This window comes from Hylobates moloch, unplaced genomic scaffold (assembly GCF_009828535.3).
Source record: "Hylobates moloch isolate HMO894 unplaced genomic scaffold, HMol_V3 SCAFFOLD_16, whole genome shotgun sequence".
NCBI lineage: Eukaryota > Metazoa > Chordata > Mammalia > Primates > Hylobatidae > Hylobates > Hylobates moloch.
In genome coordinates this window covers 82,890,401-82,908,929 of record NW_026652291.1, presented here as the reverse complement: position 1 = coordinate 82,908,929, position 18,529 = coordinate 82,890,401, and the positions used below count along the sequence as shown (strand labels likewise).

At 32.4% G+C, this 18,529-nt stretch overlaps 1 protein-coding gene across 2 annotated transcripts in view; it reads left to right on the top strand.

Moving 5' to 3' along the window:
* Positions 1-18,529, top strand: part of MDGA2 (MAM domain containing glycosylphosphatidylinositol anchor 2) — an 836,747-nt gene that overhangs the window by 802,089 nt on the left and 16,129 nt on the right. For both annotated transcript variants that reach the window (XM_032179359.2, XM_032179361.2), the window contains exons 13-15: positions 577-732; positions 1,186-1,344; positions 15,400-15,530. In XM_032179359.2, the coding sequence (XP_032035250.1) occupies positions 577-732; positions 1,186-1,344; positions 15,400-15,530 (446 nt within the window). The remainder of the gene's footprint in view (positions 1-576; positions 733-1,185; positions 1,345-15,399; positions 15,531-18,529) is intronic.

Genomic DNA, 18,529 nt, shown 5'->3' with positions numbered 1-18,529 from the left:
ATACTGAATTTCAAGTATCTGGGAAACCCACATTCAGATAAAGTAGGAAGGATAAATACTTTTCAAAATAATTTGCTATTAGCTTGCCCTAAACGCATTTCCATTTATGCAAATGGATATTTAAAAGCATCTCTAGACATGCATGAAAAATTATAAACTTAAAGTATACCAATTTAAAACTACCCTCAGGTAAATTAAAAAAGGTAATTTTCCAATTGACAGTTTTGTTTTGATTGTTTCTATACTGACAAAATGAGAGTTGGGAAAATTCTTCAGCAATAATTCAAGCATAAATTATATTCTTTAATTTCAGTTACCTGGATATTTTAGAGAAAAATTATGTGAGTCTTAATTATTCAATAAGATATTAACTTACATGTAAAATTCTTCTACTTTTTCATTAAAATTAGATTGGTTTTATGTTTAGTTGTAATCTTCTGCACCATTATGGCTCTCATGCCATTATCACAATATTGCATTATTATTATTATGTAATATTTTACATTTTTCTTATGAAAATATTGCAGTATGTGTATTAATTTAATTAATATTAATTTAATTAAAATTTATCAACAGGAGAATTTCATTGTGGATTTGAAGATGGTAATATTTGTTTGTTCACTCAAGATGATACAGATAATTTTGACTGGACAAAACAAAGTACAGCAACAAGAAATACAAAATATACTCCTAATACAGGACCTAATGCTGACCGTAGTGGCTCCAAAGAAGGTATGGACCTTTTGTGTTCATAGCAATTAGAGACTTTTAAAAACTGCTATAAATATAAAATAGTAATTTTAGCCACATATTTGAAGATTATGAATAAAATATTAAATTTTCTATACAGTATCAATTTAGATATTTACAAAACTTTGTAGACAATTTTTTCTCAGAATTCACTGATATGTATAGTAGAGAGAATAGGAATTTTTTGATAATTTGAGTCTAAATTTCTGATTTGTTCTCAACTTTTTATACATTTTATCTTTAATTTGGTAGATCATTTATTCTTTGTGTTAAAGCCACTATTAGTTACATATACACATACAGATTTTATAAACGAGATACAAATCTTCCTATCCATCTTTATTTTGTATGAAAACTGTAAGACTTCTCAGTGATTTGAAATTTCATTATGCCTAAGAATAATGTGTTTAAACACTTTATTTTGTCTGTTTTAAGGTTTTTATATGTACATTGAGACATCACGACCCAGATTGGAAGGCGAAAAGGCGCGACTTCTCAGTCCTGTTTTCAGCATAGCTCCCAAAAACCCTTACGGACCCACAAACACTGCATATTGTTTCAGCTTCTTTTATCACATGTATGGACAACATATAGGTGAGACAGCAATAATTACTAATTATTATAAAATTAATGATAATTAAGAAGAAAAAGGTTCATAAACACACAGCATGAAAACAATTTTTGGTCAAAGAATGCTATAATTTACTTTTTAAATGATTTATCTGCAAATTGCAAAAGAAGATACTAAGAATTTTTTCCCACCATCTAATTTAGATTAGAATTTGACATTTTAGAGCGTCACCTACCTCCCTTTGGAATCCTAAATCAGGTAGACAATCAATGAGTTAAATTCTTTACCAGGTCTCATGGAATTGTCACAGCATAATTTAGGCTGCTTCTTTCCAAAGAAACTTGCTTCAATAGTGACTGAATGCATATTAATCATGATGAAATCAATATTGTCATGTTGCTATATTGACAGTTATTTTTAGCACCATCCACATATTTGAAATATTGGTGTGATTTTTTTCATGTTTTTAAAGTATGCCAAACACACACGGTAAGATTTAAGAACGTTGTAGGTCCTGCACAGCATAAAAGATAAAGACACATTTCCTTCCCTTAGAGACCTTGTACAGTAATAGAGGATAAGATTAGATGCACAGCTGTGCTATACAGAACACGACATTACACTAAGAATAGACCTAGTAAACTCTGCGGGGAAGAAGACCATGCAGGTCTACCATTCTTTATGTGCAGTTCTCAAATCCTGAGAAATGAATATCAATTTTTAAAATTTAACTATTTGACATGACATGTTAGCCTGATATATAACCTGAACTGATATGAACCTATTTATAGTCTGTATCAAAATAAATGTGGACATTTATACCATTTGCAGCAAAAAATATTACTGTTCTTAATAATAGGATTCTACTCCAGACCATTCCAGGAGATATCACATAATGTAAGTGATATAATCTCTCACCTTTCTGACATAAGACAAAATTCTGAATAATGAAGCATATCTAACCCTATAGAGCTTGAACCAGGGATTGTGGATCTGTATGTAGTTAAGGAATGAGTCACTGCATCAATATAAATAAGAGCATTTCTGTGGTATGCAAAAGGAGTATGTTTTCAATAAGCAGAGATTAGCACAGGGAGGGTTAAGGCACTGGTTATAAGGAAGTAAAATTTGAGAAGTTAGGGTTACATTAGTGTCTTCATATAAATGAATAAAATAATAGTATAAATATATATGATATACACTAATACAGTTGGACACATAATATGTATCAGCCACCATATTATTTAAGCTAAGTAATACTCTCAATTAAATTTGTAAAAGTGAACATCACTGTCCACCTTTTACCGTGGAGAAAACTGAACCTCAAGAAGTTTGTGTGAACTGCCAAGTAAGTGGCTGTGCTGGGATTCAAACTCATACCAAACAGCATTAAGTAGTATTCTTCACAGTATACTGACAAGCCTAAACGGACGGCACTTGGGTTTTTTTGCTTTGTTTTATAATTTATTTTTATTTTTTATATTTTATGAGACAGGCTCTTGCTATGTTGCCCAGGCTGGTCTCGAGCAATCTTCCCACGTCCACCTCTCAAAATGCTGGGATTACAGGCATGAGTCATTGTGCCCAGCCAGAAAGCTTTTGAGAAGTTAAACTACTATAAACTTGAAGTCAGGAGACCCAGGCAGGAACTTGGCTGTAGCACTTCATCACTATAATACTTTAGAGAAATCACTTAAAATGTCTGAACCTTAGTTTTCTTATCTGTAAAATGAGAATAAGAACTATTATTTCAGAAAGCTGTAGTTTAAGTTAAATTAGGCAACATACATAGTATCTTCAACCAGATGGCAGACACTCATCATCTTAGGTTACTTTGAATCTGAAATAGCAATAATAATTGCAACAATAAAATAATAGTTGACATTTATGAAGTACTCACCATGGGCTAGGATACTTTGTGGATTATTTCTCTTAATTTTCACGATCAACATTTGTGCTTATTAAAATCATTATCCTGTTTCATAGATAACAAAATTGAAATACAAAGAACTTTAGTTACCATGCCCATCATATGGCTAAGTAGTGAGGCCATAATACAAACATGGGAAGCTGGACAGAATCTGCCTGTTTCATTACTGTGCAGGAACACTTGTTGGAAGATTTTGCAAGCCTACCTAAGTATGTGACAGTTATTTAGTAGTGGCTGAGTTATTAGATTTTCTGCAATCAAAAAGCATAATGAGATATTTGATTTAGGAAAATAAACATAAAAATAGGTAAAATCATTCAGAAACAGAATCTAGACTGGGAATCACTTAAAAAACCAATGAAAGGAAACAAATCACATAATTGCCAAGCCATTTTATTTATTCTGGGATTACTATATTATTACTAATGTAGGATTAGCTCAACTCTAATTCTTCCTTTTTGTCAATAATGTATACTCTATTTCCTCTTTATTTCGAATATGTTTCATGTACTTTCTTTCCCCTCTTCCAGTTTACATTGGATCACGTATTTTAATTGATTTTTAAATAAATATTTCCAAGACCAATATTTTGAATTATTTTAAGTCATAAAATATGTTCACCTTATTTATGAGACTAGATTTTAGGGCTTTATTTTAAAATAATTTAAAAAATACTTTAAAAATACTTAATACATCATTGTAATATACTTTTAACTTAATAGTTGTTAGTCTTATCTTCTTTATTGTCAATCAATGTCCAGTTGATGTTCTGCTAGTTTTATTCTGATTATTTTGGGATAAGGGGAAATTAGGAGGACAGTTCTCCATTCCTTGGCAAACCTTTACATTTTGACCCCTGTGTCATTTCTTTGCTTCATCAGACTGAAGGTTGCAGGCTGGGTATCAGGTCTATTACTTGGGTTCCTCTCAGCAAGCTGCAGGCATGCTGCTTACTAAAATCTAGGCAAAAATACCTGGTCCAGACGTTGAGTAATCAGTTAAAGCTAGATGAGATCGTTCATTAGAGAGATCTGCTGGTAATTAAAACGTGCCCTCTTTGCATATATTATTTTCAGACTTTCATTCATCTGTAAACTCAGGAGGCATTTATAGCCCCTGGTTTTGCAAATTGTATTTTCAGTTTTAGTCATTCTTTTGGAAATCCAAATTCAAAGATGCCTTGTCCTGAATTTCTAATAGCCTAATTAAATTTATAACTTCGTGAGTAATTGTAAATAAATCTTGAACTTTTAACTGTGACTAAAGGACGGTATACCATTGAGAAGGTTCATAATTATCTAATACAGAAATGAGCAATACCCTATTAAGAAGAGAGATTCCTCTTTGAACTAAAGTCAAATATGTTGCATTACTTATCATGTGCAGTATAACAAATTTCCCAAACTTTTGTGACTTAAAACAACAAATATTTATTATCTCACCGTTGCTGTGGGTCAATACAAGTATAGCTCAGCTGAGTGCCTTTGGCTCAAGGTCTCTCCTAAGGTTGTAGTCAAGCTTCCAGAAAAGGACTCCTCCATAATTTGAAGACTCAGTTTGGGGAGGATACACTTCCAAGCCCACTTGCTTGATTTTTGGCAGGCTCTGCTCCCTTAAGAGATTGGACTATAGATACTGATTTCCTGCTGGCTGTTGATAGGAGGCCTCCCTCAATTCCTAACCATGTGGACATCTCTACGGGGCTATCGCATGACATGGGAGCAGCCTTTCTTCAAAGCAAGTAATCCATTAAGAAGCGAGACAGAATGCATGCCCAGGATTTTTCATTACCTAACCCCTGAAGTGATATCTCATAATGTCTCTCTTGTTCCATTTAATGTGACTGAGTTGATAATTCAAGCCCATACCCAAGCGGAGAGAAATGCACAAGAGTGTTCATGCTAGGACCTAGGTTGAGTTGAGCTCTGCCACACTGGTACAATTTCTTTTTAGTTAAATGTTTCATCAAAATTGATTGAAGAGATAAACATGTTTCCAAATGAAAACTATGATGTTATCCTTAAAGTACCTGCTGATTTAGATGTAAGTGATACAACATCTGGCCATTGATAATAATAAAAGATTTTTTCAGCATTCCCGTGACTACTAATGGACATTTCAATTCTCGATGAATCCACTGAATTTCTAATGTTCTTGCAAAAAAAAAAGGATCTCATATGAGATCAGTAGATAAGACAGAAGCTTATTAAAAATAAGTTAAATGCATCATTCATTTCTTTAAAAAAAGAATATGCAATGTAAGGGTCATATCATACCAGGAAAGTAAGGCACTTATGAATACATTCATTGTACTTGATACGAATGGTTCAATAAAGTTGTGTCTCTAGAAAGCTAATTCCACTATGGAGTAAACAGGAGGAAAGCAGAGGAGTTCATTAATGAAGAAGCAGGAGACTGTAAAAGAACTGATAAATAGAGAGATGTGGGATTGCAGAAGGGCTTATTTTAAGAGGAAAAAGAGGTAATAAAAAGGGTAAGCTTAGATGGGAATTTAGAGCTTTGGTTGGGGAATGAGACTTTAAGAGAGAAACTGATGCCATTTCCACTAAAGTGGGAAAAAAAAAGAATTAAGTATTAATACTAACATGGCTTCTGATAGATTTCTAGCTGCAATAACAGCAAGCTGACATGAAAGTTGCCTTCCTAACAGTCTCCATATTCGCTGCAAAACAGATATAGAGGTACATGTTCAAAGAGGAGATAGCTTTAGGAGAGTGGTAAATGGGAACACAAAGTAATTGACAATATAGAGACAGTTGGAGAGGTTGGAGATGAGGACATCAGTCTTTAGGTTTCTGAAATGCATTTTGGAATATAATGACCAGTTTGAGTCCTCATCTGTGCGTAGTACTGAATTTCGCTTGCTAACTGATTTTCTTGCTGTCTTTTTTAAAAAGTCTGTAGCTTCCAGGGTAAAGATCTTTCTCTAAAAAGAGTAACAGGACCTCAAGGATATATGCCCCTCTGGCTTCTCCTTGGGGTAGATTCATAGTCTGTTCCAGTCATACTTGAAGTTTTTCGGGTAAAGCTCTCTTGTGCCTGGAGCCTCTTCACAGGCTCTTTTCTTTTGTCCTGCTGAACTGTAGGCTTGATGGGAGTAGAATTTATGTCTCCTCTGATGACACCCTGTCCTGCATGTAAATATTCAAGTACCCCCCCAAAAAATTAATAAATATTTGTTTAATTATCTAATTGAATAAGTACTTTTTCTCCTATTTAATCATCTAAGTCAGGCATAACCTTCCTTAAAAAGGCAATTCAGGGATATCTGCTGAAATTCTTTCCTATCTTCTCTGCTCCTTTTGTTCCCAAAACTCCTGATATGCATACCTATCATAATGTTTGTCACACTGACCCCTGTAAAATTGTAAACTCCTTGAGAGCAGTAACCATGATTTATTTACATTTGATTCTCAGAAACAACATTTAGACAATAGATTTAAAGAATGATCCAAACTAGATTCTTTTGCTTCTGGATATATTAGAATAACAAAACAAGGGAATTGAAAGTATGCAGTTTAGTTTGGAAATAGAAGGTAGTTTCATCAAGACATTGTCGATTGTAAAAAAAAAAAAAAGAGAGAAGACGAAGTTTATTATTGACTTAACGAATTTTCATCTATATGCTCTGGGAACTAAAGCAAAAAGAAAAGCAAAAGTGTCACATATGCTTAACAATTAATGCAAAGAGAAATGCATATTATAAAAGTTCACTTCAGTAGTGTTATCAGCAATATCTTTACTTAGTAAAATATTCATATAAAGGATAAAGATATAAAACTTGTTCAAATAAAAATGTAATATATTGATAAACCACAATATAGGATAAAATGACATTTTTGTTTTGAGCTGAAATATTAAGGACAATATTAAGGACCGGGTATGTCACCTTATGATGATCTAACTTAATGCAGAGAAAGAATGTAAAGAATCCGAAATTAACTACTCTTGAAGTTTCTCTTGATAAGATAGATTAAGCAAGAGTTCGGCAAGAATGGATTAATGCTTTCTAACAAATAAGCTGGCATTCAAGGATTTTAAATAGGAACTTAAATATATTTATACAAGATATTGAGAAAGCAAAGATAGTATTTTGCGTGATTTTATGAGTTTGATTTTTATTCTCATTTTGGTCAAAGACTGTATATCTTCTGATTAGAATTTAAAATGTCAAGATTCTTGCTTACATATCAAATATATTCTCAAATAGGAATCAGCTCACAAATTGGGATTTTTTTCCCTTGGAGTTAAACGCCATATGAGAAGGAATGTTAAGATAAGGAGCCATTATTTTAGAGCCTTGATTTCGCTGACTGTAGGAGAATCTCAGTGGAATGAATACAAAATATTAAGGTATTTGCATTCTGATAAATTCTCAGAATTCAGTTCCTTGAAGAAGACAACTCTTAGGTGGCTGAGGGGATGGATAAGGCTCCTTAGTGTTCTCCATTTAGATATTAGGGAATAACTACCAAACCGTGAGCTGTTTGATAATAGTTGATATTAAGTCACGCTTTCTGTTAAGAATTAGTCAATGCTCTCAGTGAAGTCCTGTTTGTATTTAATACTGCTAATGCCAATGCTGTAAATGTGAAAATAATGCTATAGGTGGAAGATATTCATTCAGTAAACTGCTTTGTTAAATGAGATGAATTTAAAATTGAGGAGGTGGATAGAATCTAGCCATGACTTATTACAATGTCTAATAAAACTCTTTTTACAGATACTTGTTATAGACCTGCTAGTAAAACTATATGTAATCTTTAATACATTTATCTTTTTAGAATCCAGGTTTGAACCACTAACTACTTCTAAACTCATTTTTTCTATTCTTCATTGATGATGGTCCCTTAGACAATGTATGTAATAAAATCTAGTGTGTTTAAGCAAAATTAGTGACATGAACTGAGGAAGGCTGAGAACTCAGCCGCTGAGAAAGGCTGCTACTTCAAACCATGGAAGTCTCATTTTCAGTATAATTAACAGACAATATTATTTCATCAGTTGAATTGATGGTATGCAATTGAATTAACTGCTTCTGTTTCTCATCCAGTGTACCAAACTTTAAAACTAATTTCATTGACATTAAGGACTTATTATGATGGGTATTTTTTACCCTTAGGTTTGAATTCATTCATTTCTGTTCAATAGGATGAATTGCGTAGGCTGTGTGCCTAATCCTAGTGTTTAGGATTCTATAGAGAATAAATGACACATATGATAAAAGTTTTTTTATTCATCAAATAGCTCATCATCTTTTTGAGGTAATAAATTTCTGAATAAAATAAAAATCAGAAAGTAATATTTATCAAAATGTAGAACAAGCCCATGGTGTGGGTGAACAATGGAGAGAACACTGAGGGGTACATTAAAATAAAAGTGTCTATGGAAGAGAAGCAATATAAAGCATCCTCCAAAAGAGGTAATTATATAGGAGGTGAAGAACAAAGGTCAAAGAATATGAGAATAGACAGAGCCAATGGATGACAATGGAGAATACCGTGCTTATGGAAGAGAGGAGAAAGTGATGGAACCAAAGAGAGAAAAGGTCAGCATAAGGGATCTGACTTACATCAGAGAAATAGAAAGGAAAGCTATAATTTAAAAACATTTTGGACTCTAATGTACAAATTCACCTGTGCACCAGAAGGAATGGTAATACCTGTAGAAAATAAACTGACATTTTTCTTTTAGGATACCACTGCAATTATATGTTGAAAAAAATAATATCAGTGGACATGGGCAGCTGTTTTTATTCAAGCAGAAAATAATGATTTTATAATTTCTCACTTTGTATGTATGTATAAAACAAATGATGCTGTCAATTACCTATCAATATACGTAGATCTTGCCTAGAGCTGGATGATTTTGGTACATCCTCATTTTTCATGAAATGTGAAACTCAGCAAGTCTGTGTTACTGATCATAACAACAATGCGATTTGTATGCAAGTGATCTCCAGACCTCAGAATAAACCAAATTACAAATTAAGTCATGTAAATGTGGCAATTTCAAGACTCTATTGGGAATATGTATGCACATTTTAGGACATATACTTAAATTATTTATCTAAAATATATACAATACATATTTATAGTACAATAATTAAAAGTAAAATTATGTTAAGAACTTAAGAGAACTAGGTAACAGTAGTGATAAATATTATTTATGCAAATTATAGTTTATATTATAATATATATTAAATAATATTAAAATAATAATCAGGCTATTGCATAATGCCATGAATAACCTCACAGTTTTGGCCATTATTCATGAGATAAGACAGCACTTGTGTCATTTAGCCTTTTTGCCTGCAGTTGTTAAACGTAAGAGCTGACTAAAGTCCTCTAAGCTCTAGCACCTGATTTTTGGAGAGTGGTGACCAAAAGATGAGAATTAAGAAACTAAGGAAAAGAAAAAGTTTGAGTTTTGCTTAGCTTCTGCAAACTTATATTCTAGAACTATAGAATTTGAAAAATCCCATAAAACTGAAAATCCTTGGGGATGATTAAAGTTATACGTTTTGGTATCTGATGTCTACTAAAGCATGGACACAGTGTCTCTGGGGATTTAAACTTACTTTTAAGGAGTATTAACACAATCCATCATATTCACTTCAGAGTTTTTTTACTATAATACTATAATGTGCTGAATCAGCTTTGCTGAATCTAACTTCTCTTGAATAGCTTTATTCTATTTCACAAGTTCTAATTTTGTTGACCAAGATGACTTGACATAAGTTTAAATATCTTTTGGCACTGATTTCTCTTTTACAAACTTAAGAACTGGAAACTTCCTTGGAGAAAAGTTCCAAAATCATTTGTTGATTAACACTGCTTTTCTCATCACCTCTAAAATATATCAGTAATAAGTAGTTTGCATTCCCTGACTGGGATGATCATATAATTATTACTATATATGTAAAACATTGAAATTATATTTGAAAGATTTATTTCAATCAGTTGTAGTTCTGTGTCTTTTTCTTATCAAACAAGTAAAATTTGCCTTTTTAAATGACATCTAGCCGCAATTGAATACACCTTGTTTAGCCTATTCTCAAACCTAGTAATAACTCTGGGAAAATTCAGACCTGGCTTCTTTAAACCTGGGCAAAATATTTTTTTACATATTATGTATTCAACAAACATAAATAGAAATAACTCGTTTGAATTTATATTACATATGTAAAAAGAAAATGTTAAGAAATATAAACATAATTACAGGCAAACAGAATTCCGTCAGTGAGAAACAATATTCAGTACTGACGCAATACCCTATCATTATTGATGTAAGAAGGATAAGTCACACATATTAATATGTTTTACTATATCATGTATTTATTAAAATGCATGAATTCTGAAGGACATATAGTATGCACTATTTTGTTGGCGAACTATAATAGATCTTAAAAATATTCTTTTAATGTTTTCTAAAAAGTGCATTTCTTGATTGGATGTATTTCCTGTCAATTAAATCAAAATAAAAGGTCATGCAACCCAAGAGAAATAAAACTCTATATGAAAGGGTATAAGAGAAGCCTCAAGAATTGTCTGGTGAAAAATGCCAAAGGATTACTTCTTATTATTCAAGAATGAATAAAGAGGAAGAAAATGGGGAGAGGAAAAACATGAGGTTCTAATGAAGATTCTATAGAATAAAAACTGGTTCACATGGCACATAGTAGAAGAAACATATACTGGTGAAAAAGACTTACTGAATTACTTCAAGTGAAAGTAAAATGTGTACAGCATATGCTTTATATATTTAACAAAGCATATAATAATATGAACTTTATGAAAGAATATAAGAGAACAGTGGATCAAGAAAAAGATGGAATTGGATAAAGTCTAGATATAAAGGAGAATCCTATGAGGTCACAAAAGAGTGATACACTTTAAATAGTGTAATAGCAGAATAAAGATGACATTAGAAACAAAACAACAGAAAAAACCAATATGCTATGGAAATTAAAGTCAGTTCTGTGGAAGACGAGTTTGAGATTCTTTCTTATCCTGAAGAGGAAAAATGATAGAAGGTAATTTTGAAGCAAAAAGTGAAAATGCGACACTGAAAGATAAAACCAAAAAAGAAAACTGGACAACCATAAGGATAAATATACATGAATTATTCCAAAATAAAATACTAGAAATGATTCAGCCTTATAATAAAAAGTAAATGGTCTATTATAAAGTACATGTTATTCCTGTAATATACTATTGGTTCAATATTATGGAATGCATTAATATAACCTAATACATCAATAGAGGAATAGAGAAACCTTAGTTGAATATCTTCATATAATAATAAATGTAGTGCTGATTATATGAGAAATAATATATGGTTTACATACTTTAATTCTCACTGAAAACTTATGCTAGTTATCATCATTTAGTTATCATTTGCCTGATGAGGAATTGAGGGAATGAGAGATTTAGAGATGAAGCCAGAGTCATCCAGCTGTGATATAAAGAATGCAGTTTGTGCTTAAAAAGTGGATACCCATATTTCTATACTTCTATTATATGCATACCTGTGGTCTTATGTGTAAATAATTAAAGAAAATTTCTCTAAAAAGTTGAAGGATAAGCTACTCTATATCATATAACGATACATATGCAGGTAAATATTTTTTAAAAGCTAAAGCAACATACACCAAAATGTTAAGGCTACCCTCTGAGTGATTTAATTAACGATAATGTTATATTGTCTTTTCTGTTCATTATAATTTATGTAGCATATTCATATAAATAAGTTTATATACTACATTATATGGAAATTTTATATGGATATTGTGCAGTGTATATATTAACATATTACTAATTTACATCATTATCTGTTATCAAAATGAGATCTTCTTAAGGCCAAGGAGTAGTAAATGATATCAGGTAAGTCCTATTGCCCTAAACAAGCATAAAAATGGGCAAAATATATTAGAAACCATTTTTTAGAGAATAGACAAAAAAACAGGGTAGGACTGCAGTGGATGAGAAAAGAGAAACCAATGGAGTGATCTCCATGACAGTCCAGTTCTCTGCCTGAGGAAAATTTCCTGACCTTGCCACAGATCCCCGAAATTCAAGCAGAATGTGAAGATCCCACTCAGTCAGGGAACAAAGATTAGTGTACTGTACAATTGATGTCACTGGAATCTGTGGGTCAGGGCAACGGAAAGGAAAGAGATATGCAGGGCTGAATGCAGAAGCCTGTATGGGGTTCCCTCGTGACTATTTGCTGAAGGCTAGACTGTATATGTAGAAGACTAGAAAAACCAAGACTTAAAATACAGCAACCTTTGTGGGATTGACAGCACAATAAAGATGGGGAGAGCAAGGAGACCTGAGAGGAGAGCAGCATGGAATATTGAAGTCTCCGCCATGAAACTTTGTGAGAGTGGAGAGATCTCATAAAACCCCTGGCAGCACAATGAAACCAGAAAGGCTAGAATCACACCTGGGAGAAAGGCCTTCTCTAGACATTCTCTAAAACAACCTAAATGCAAGCCCCAATAAGATTCATTGGTAAGACAGATGTAGAGATTGAGTCCCATAAAGTTAGAGAATTTAAGGCAACAATTTTGGCTTTTGACAGATCTGCATTAGTAGTGGAAAACCAAGCCTATACAAGTTCAGCATGGTCAATTTATAACTGAGCATTGTGCTATAACAAGAGCCAATAGCCTTCTGAGAAAGATTACAGCTGAAGAGTCTCTATAATGTTCTATCTACCATGCCCATTACTCACTGAAAGTCACTAGATATACAAATAAATAGAAAATATGATTCATAGCCATAAAATGTTAACATCAGTTCGTAGAAACCAAACTTAAAGAAAGTTAGACTTTGGACTTAGCAGATAGAGGCTTTAAAGAAGGTATTATAGGCCAGGCACGATGGCTCACGCCTTTAATCCCAGCATTTTGAGAGGCCAAGGCAGGTGGATCACGAGTTCGGGAGATCCAGACCATTCTGGCTAACACGGTGAAACCCCGTCTCTACTAAAAATACAAAAAATTAGCCGGGCGTGGTGGCGGGCGCCTGTAGTCCCAGCTACTCGGGAGGCTGAGGCAGGAGAATGGCGTGAACCCGGGAGGCGGAGCTTGTAGCAAGCAGAGATTGCGCCACTGCACTCCAGCCTGGGGGACAGAGCAAGACTCCGTCTCAAAAAAAAAAAAAAAAAGAAAATATATTCATATTTGGCTCTTAAAAAATAGTACCGTAAGGTAAGGTTTACAACGTAAACAAAAGTAAAAGATATATTTGAGTAAAGAAATGGGGCAGATAAATGAATTATAATGTTGTGTAAAGTTGTTACATTTGTGGAGTGAGATATAGGAAGTGAAGTGAATAGGATAAGGTAATAGTGAACATCTGAAGGGAGTTTGAATTATGACTTGTAAATATGAAGAAGTAAAATATTGACTCTCATTAGGCTCTGAGAAGTTATATCTTGTTAACTCTAAAATAATCACTAATGCATAGTAAAAGGAGATATAGTTAAGTCAGTGAGTAAATAAATTGAAATCTTACATTTTAATTTTTTTATAAATCCTGAAAACAATCTGTTCCTGATAAAAAGGAATGGAAGGAGAGAGGGAGAAGGAAAAACAGAAGAAAGAAATGCAAACCAACAGGATGGTATATTTAAGTATAAACCCATCAATAACTACATAAAACATAAGTAAACTAAGCATTGAATTTAAAATGTCTAAGAAAACAATAACATAAATACCATCAATATTACGCTGAGGGAAACTCACCAAACACACAAAAATTATATACTGCCGAATTCCATTAATATGACACTCTGTAAAAGAAATCATTGATTAGTGATAGAAGCCTGATCACTAGTCATCTAGCAAAGGGAGGTTGGCTGGGAAGATAAACTACAGAGGAAAGTGACAGAATTGTTTGAGGAAATGGAAATGTTCTGTATCTTGAACATTGATACAATGAAGATAACGTTGATTGTATCTTGATCAAGTACTAACACTGTAGTAGACATTAGTCTAAAATTATTGGCCTGTACACATAGAAATGAATGAATTTTATTGCATGTAAATTTTGCCGCAATAAACTTGATTTTTAAAATTATCTAGTAAAATATTGATTGCCTAGTGATTAAGATGTAAGACTCTGAAGCTCCCTGAGTTCAAATCCTGCTCGTGCTATTTTCTTACTGTATGACATAGAGCAAATTGTTTAACCCCTCTGAGTTTTCTCATCTGTAATGTGGGGATAATAATAATAAGTACTTCATTGGATTGTTGAGAGGATTAATTCCTCATCTGGAGTAAGTGTTTGAAATATATTTATTGTATTAATATTATCATCATTAATATCATTACTGTGTACAGCACATTAAACTATTGAAAGAGATCAAATAATGAGATAAAAGCTATCTTCATTTTGTTTTCCAATAACTCTTTTAGAAGAAAAATGAGACAGGTAAAAATCAAACTGAAAAAATAAGCTGCTAAATGATAATAGAAGACGACAGGATTGGAGTCCAACTCTGGGCAAGTCAGTCAGCACATGATTACATGCTGTATTAATTTCCTCTTGCTACTGTAACAAATAACAAATGATCACCAGCTTCATGACTTAACACAACGCGAATCTATTAGCTTATCATTCTGGAGAACAGAAATCTAAAAAAAGCATTCTGGGCCTAAAATCAAGATGTCAGCAGGGCTGACTTCTTCTGAAGCTCCAGGAAAGAAGCCCTTTCCTTTGCTGCCAGTAGCCCTTATAGCCCCTTCCTCCATCTTCGAAACCAGCCATGTAACATCTCTATCTCTCATGGCCTTCTTTCCTGTATCAAATCTCCCTCTGCCTCTGTTTTGTAAAGCTATATGTAATTCCATTTGGGACTCACCCTAATAATCTAGAATAATCTCCCCATTGCAATATCAGGCAACATTCGCATGTTCTAGGGAATTAGGACATGGTTACTTTTGGATCAAATGTCAAATGTCATAAAAGCAAGACAGGAAATGAGAGAAGAGAGGACAAGACACTGGAGTGTTCTGTAAAATTTCAGTTTAAAAGGTTTACAAGTGTTTGGTCAAGGAAAAACAAATTTGAGGTGAAAATGAATATGCAAAATAAAATTTTATTGTCATTTTTAGGTGTCTTAAATGTTTATCTACGTTTGAAAGGGCAAACAACAATAGAGAATCCACTGTGGTCTTCAAGTGGGAATAAAGGACAAAGATGGAATGAGGCTCATGTTAATATATACCCAATTACTTCATTTCAGGTAAGAAAAGTAATTTTGGCTAATTAATTGCTGTAAATGAGCATAACATTAAAGGTGGTCTTGAGCAAATATTAAAATATGAATATTCAGAAATTCCATGATATAAGCATCACAAAAATTTTATGATTAAGTTTTGCTTTCGTTCTAAAAGCTGTTTTATAAAGATAAATATGCTTTTCCTTTATTCATTAATACTCATCAAGTAATTGGTTTGAATAATAGTTTATCAAAATTTAAATGATTTGCCTGGAAAAAATGTAATCCATTTCTATAAACTCACATGCTTATATTTTACTCCCTGAAAAAAAATATATATATATGAGTTTCTGTAATAATGGAACTTGGTAGTCAATTCTCAATCTGTGAATTTTTCTTGATTAAATTTTATATACATATAAAAAAAATTCCTTCTGATTTAATGCCATATGAGTAATTGATCACTGATTGTAAAAATTAAGATGACTTTAAATAAGTTATTTTTCTTTGTTTCTGTATAGAAAAGAAGTAAAGCTTAGAGAGTTAGCTAAGAGAGTTACCAGTAAAGATATAGAAATTGTAAAGACTGCCACACTGGCCATGATAGCTAGAGACAACAGATCATTAAACTATTTCAATGGAGTGAATATACTGTTTACTGATTTTAATGTGTATAATCATATATACTTATATAAATATATATACATATCCAAATATTTTTATATTTTAAAAATATAGTAAAATATCTTCAAAGTCTATGATATATATCTTCTATAGCTCTATGCCTTATTTCAAAAGAATTCAAATCTATTTCATGACATGGTATTTATAGCATTGAATGTTTCTTCTACTGGTGATTTTTTTGGATGCATTTCATGGCATATGTTGTAAGGGAATAGAAAATTGTGCCAATTTTTAATTGGTGGAATGACCTTTTCTTGTAATCTAATCTATAAATTCTAATTGCTTTGAGATTGCACTTCTAAATCAAACCAGGATGATAAAAATACATAGTCATTCACAATGATAAAGAATCAGAGAGTAAGACTAGCCAATTATCTACAGATATATAAAAGATTTATTCCCATATGATTCTGAAAAATAAAAGAATCATTTTGTTTCTATGAAGAACAATACAATTGTGAAAGTGAATGACAACATAGCATCAAACTAAATTAAACTGGGAAGGCAGGATTCCAAAGTATTACTGATAGAAGTAACCTTAATATTAAAATGTATATACTGATACTGTCATTAAAAAGCAATTTTTTTCTAAAAAGTTGATATTATTCTAGATATACTTTCACTTCCCACATGACTGCCTCTCCAACACAAAATTCCAGCAAAGTTCACAATAAACAAAAATGCCAAGGTCATAATATACCACACATTTTTTGAAATATTTCCACTGATTATAGCATCCTTTTTTTTTTTTTAAGAACTTTTTAGATATTGTACCATACTCTTCTTGTTTGCATTGTTTCCAGGAATAAATCTATGGTAGCCTTAAATTTATTCTTTTGTATGTAATGTGACTTTTTTTCTCTGGTTGCTTTTAAGATTTTCCTTATCATTCGTATTTATAAATTGTGTTGTGATGTGCTTTGATATAGTTTCTTCCTTCTATATGTGCTTCGTGTTCATTGAATTTCTTGGATCTGTGGATTTATAGTCTTCATAAAATTTGAGATTTTTCTCAGATATGTCTTCAGATATTTCTGCTAGTCCTCTTCTCCTTTGAAGATTTCAATCACACATAGATAAAATCGCTTGAAAGTGTCACACAACTCATTAAGGCATTTTTATTTTTTTCTATTTATATTTAATTTGTGATCGTTTTTATTATGTCTGCATATTCAACAATAGTTTCTTCTGCAATGTCTAGTTTACTTTTAGTTTTATTCAGTGTATTTTTCATCTAAGCCATTGGATTTTTCATCTCTGTAAGTTCAATTTGAATCTTTTAAAAAACATTTGTATGTCTTTAGTTAATATTTTGAATGTGTGAAATCCAGTTATAATAACCATTTTAAATCATTATCTGCTATTGCTAACATCTATATAAGTTGTTGGTTGGTTTCAGTTAATTGGTTTTTCTTCTCGTAATGGATCACTGTTTTCGTTTTTTTTTTTTTTTTACAAGTCTGGTAATTTGATTGGGTACCAGACATTGTGACTGTTACCTTGACAGGTGCTGCATATTTTTGTATTCTTACAAATATTCTTGAGCTTTTTCAGGGAAGATAGTTGAGTTACTTCAGAACAGTTTGATTATTTTAGGTGTTGCTTTTAAGATTTGTTAGGCGAGACTAGAGTAATGTTTGGTATAGGGCTAATTATTTCTCATGATGGAGGCAAGACTATTCTGCGTCCTCTACCAAATGTCCCATGTATTATGAGGTTTTTCCTTGTGGTGGCTGGGAACAATCACCATTCCCAGTCCGGTGAAGGCTGGGCACTATTAACTCAAATTCATCCCTCTGGTTCTTTCCAAAGCATTGGGTAGATTCCTCATTTCATGTCCTGATCAGTACTCTGCTGAATACTCAAGGGGGACTCTCTGCAGTGCTCTATTTCTCTCTTTTTCTTTTTGTCTGCCACTGTTTTTCTCTGGTATTCTGCCCTGAACATTCCAGCTTCCCTTATTTTTTTGAACTCTCATGTCCTCAACTCAGATTTTCTACCAGGTTTCACCTTCTTTTCCTCTACTTGGACCATGGCCTATAAACTTTGTATTGTTCAGTAGAATTCACCTTATTTGACTCCCATTTCCCAGGGATCACACTTCTTCATTATCTGATACCTAGTATCCTGAACACTGTGGTTGGCCCAGTTATTTGGTAGTTTAAAGTAGAAAGATAGCTATTGTTCGTGTTACTCTATTTTTCGTGGAAACAAATGGAAAAATCTGTATTTGTAAATAGTTTGAATTGATGCATTTTTATGCTATTTAAATTACCCGTGGAAAATAAAGATAGATAAAATCATCTTTTCATTTTGATGGAAGCTCTTTCATTTCCCAG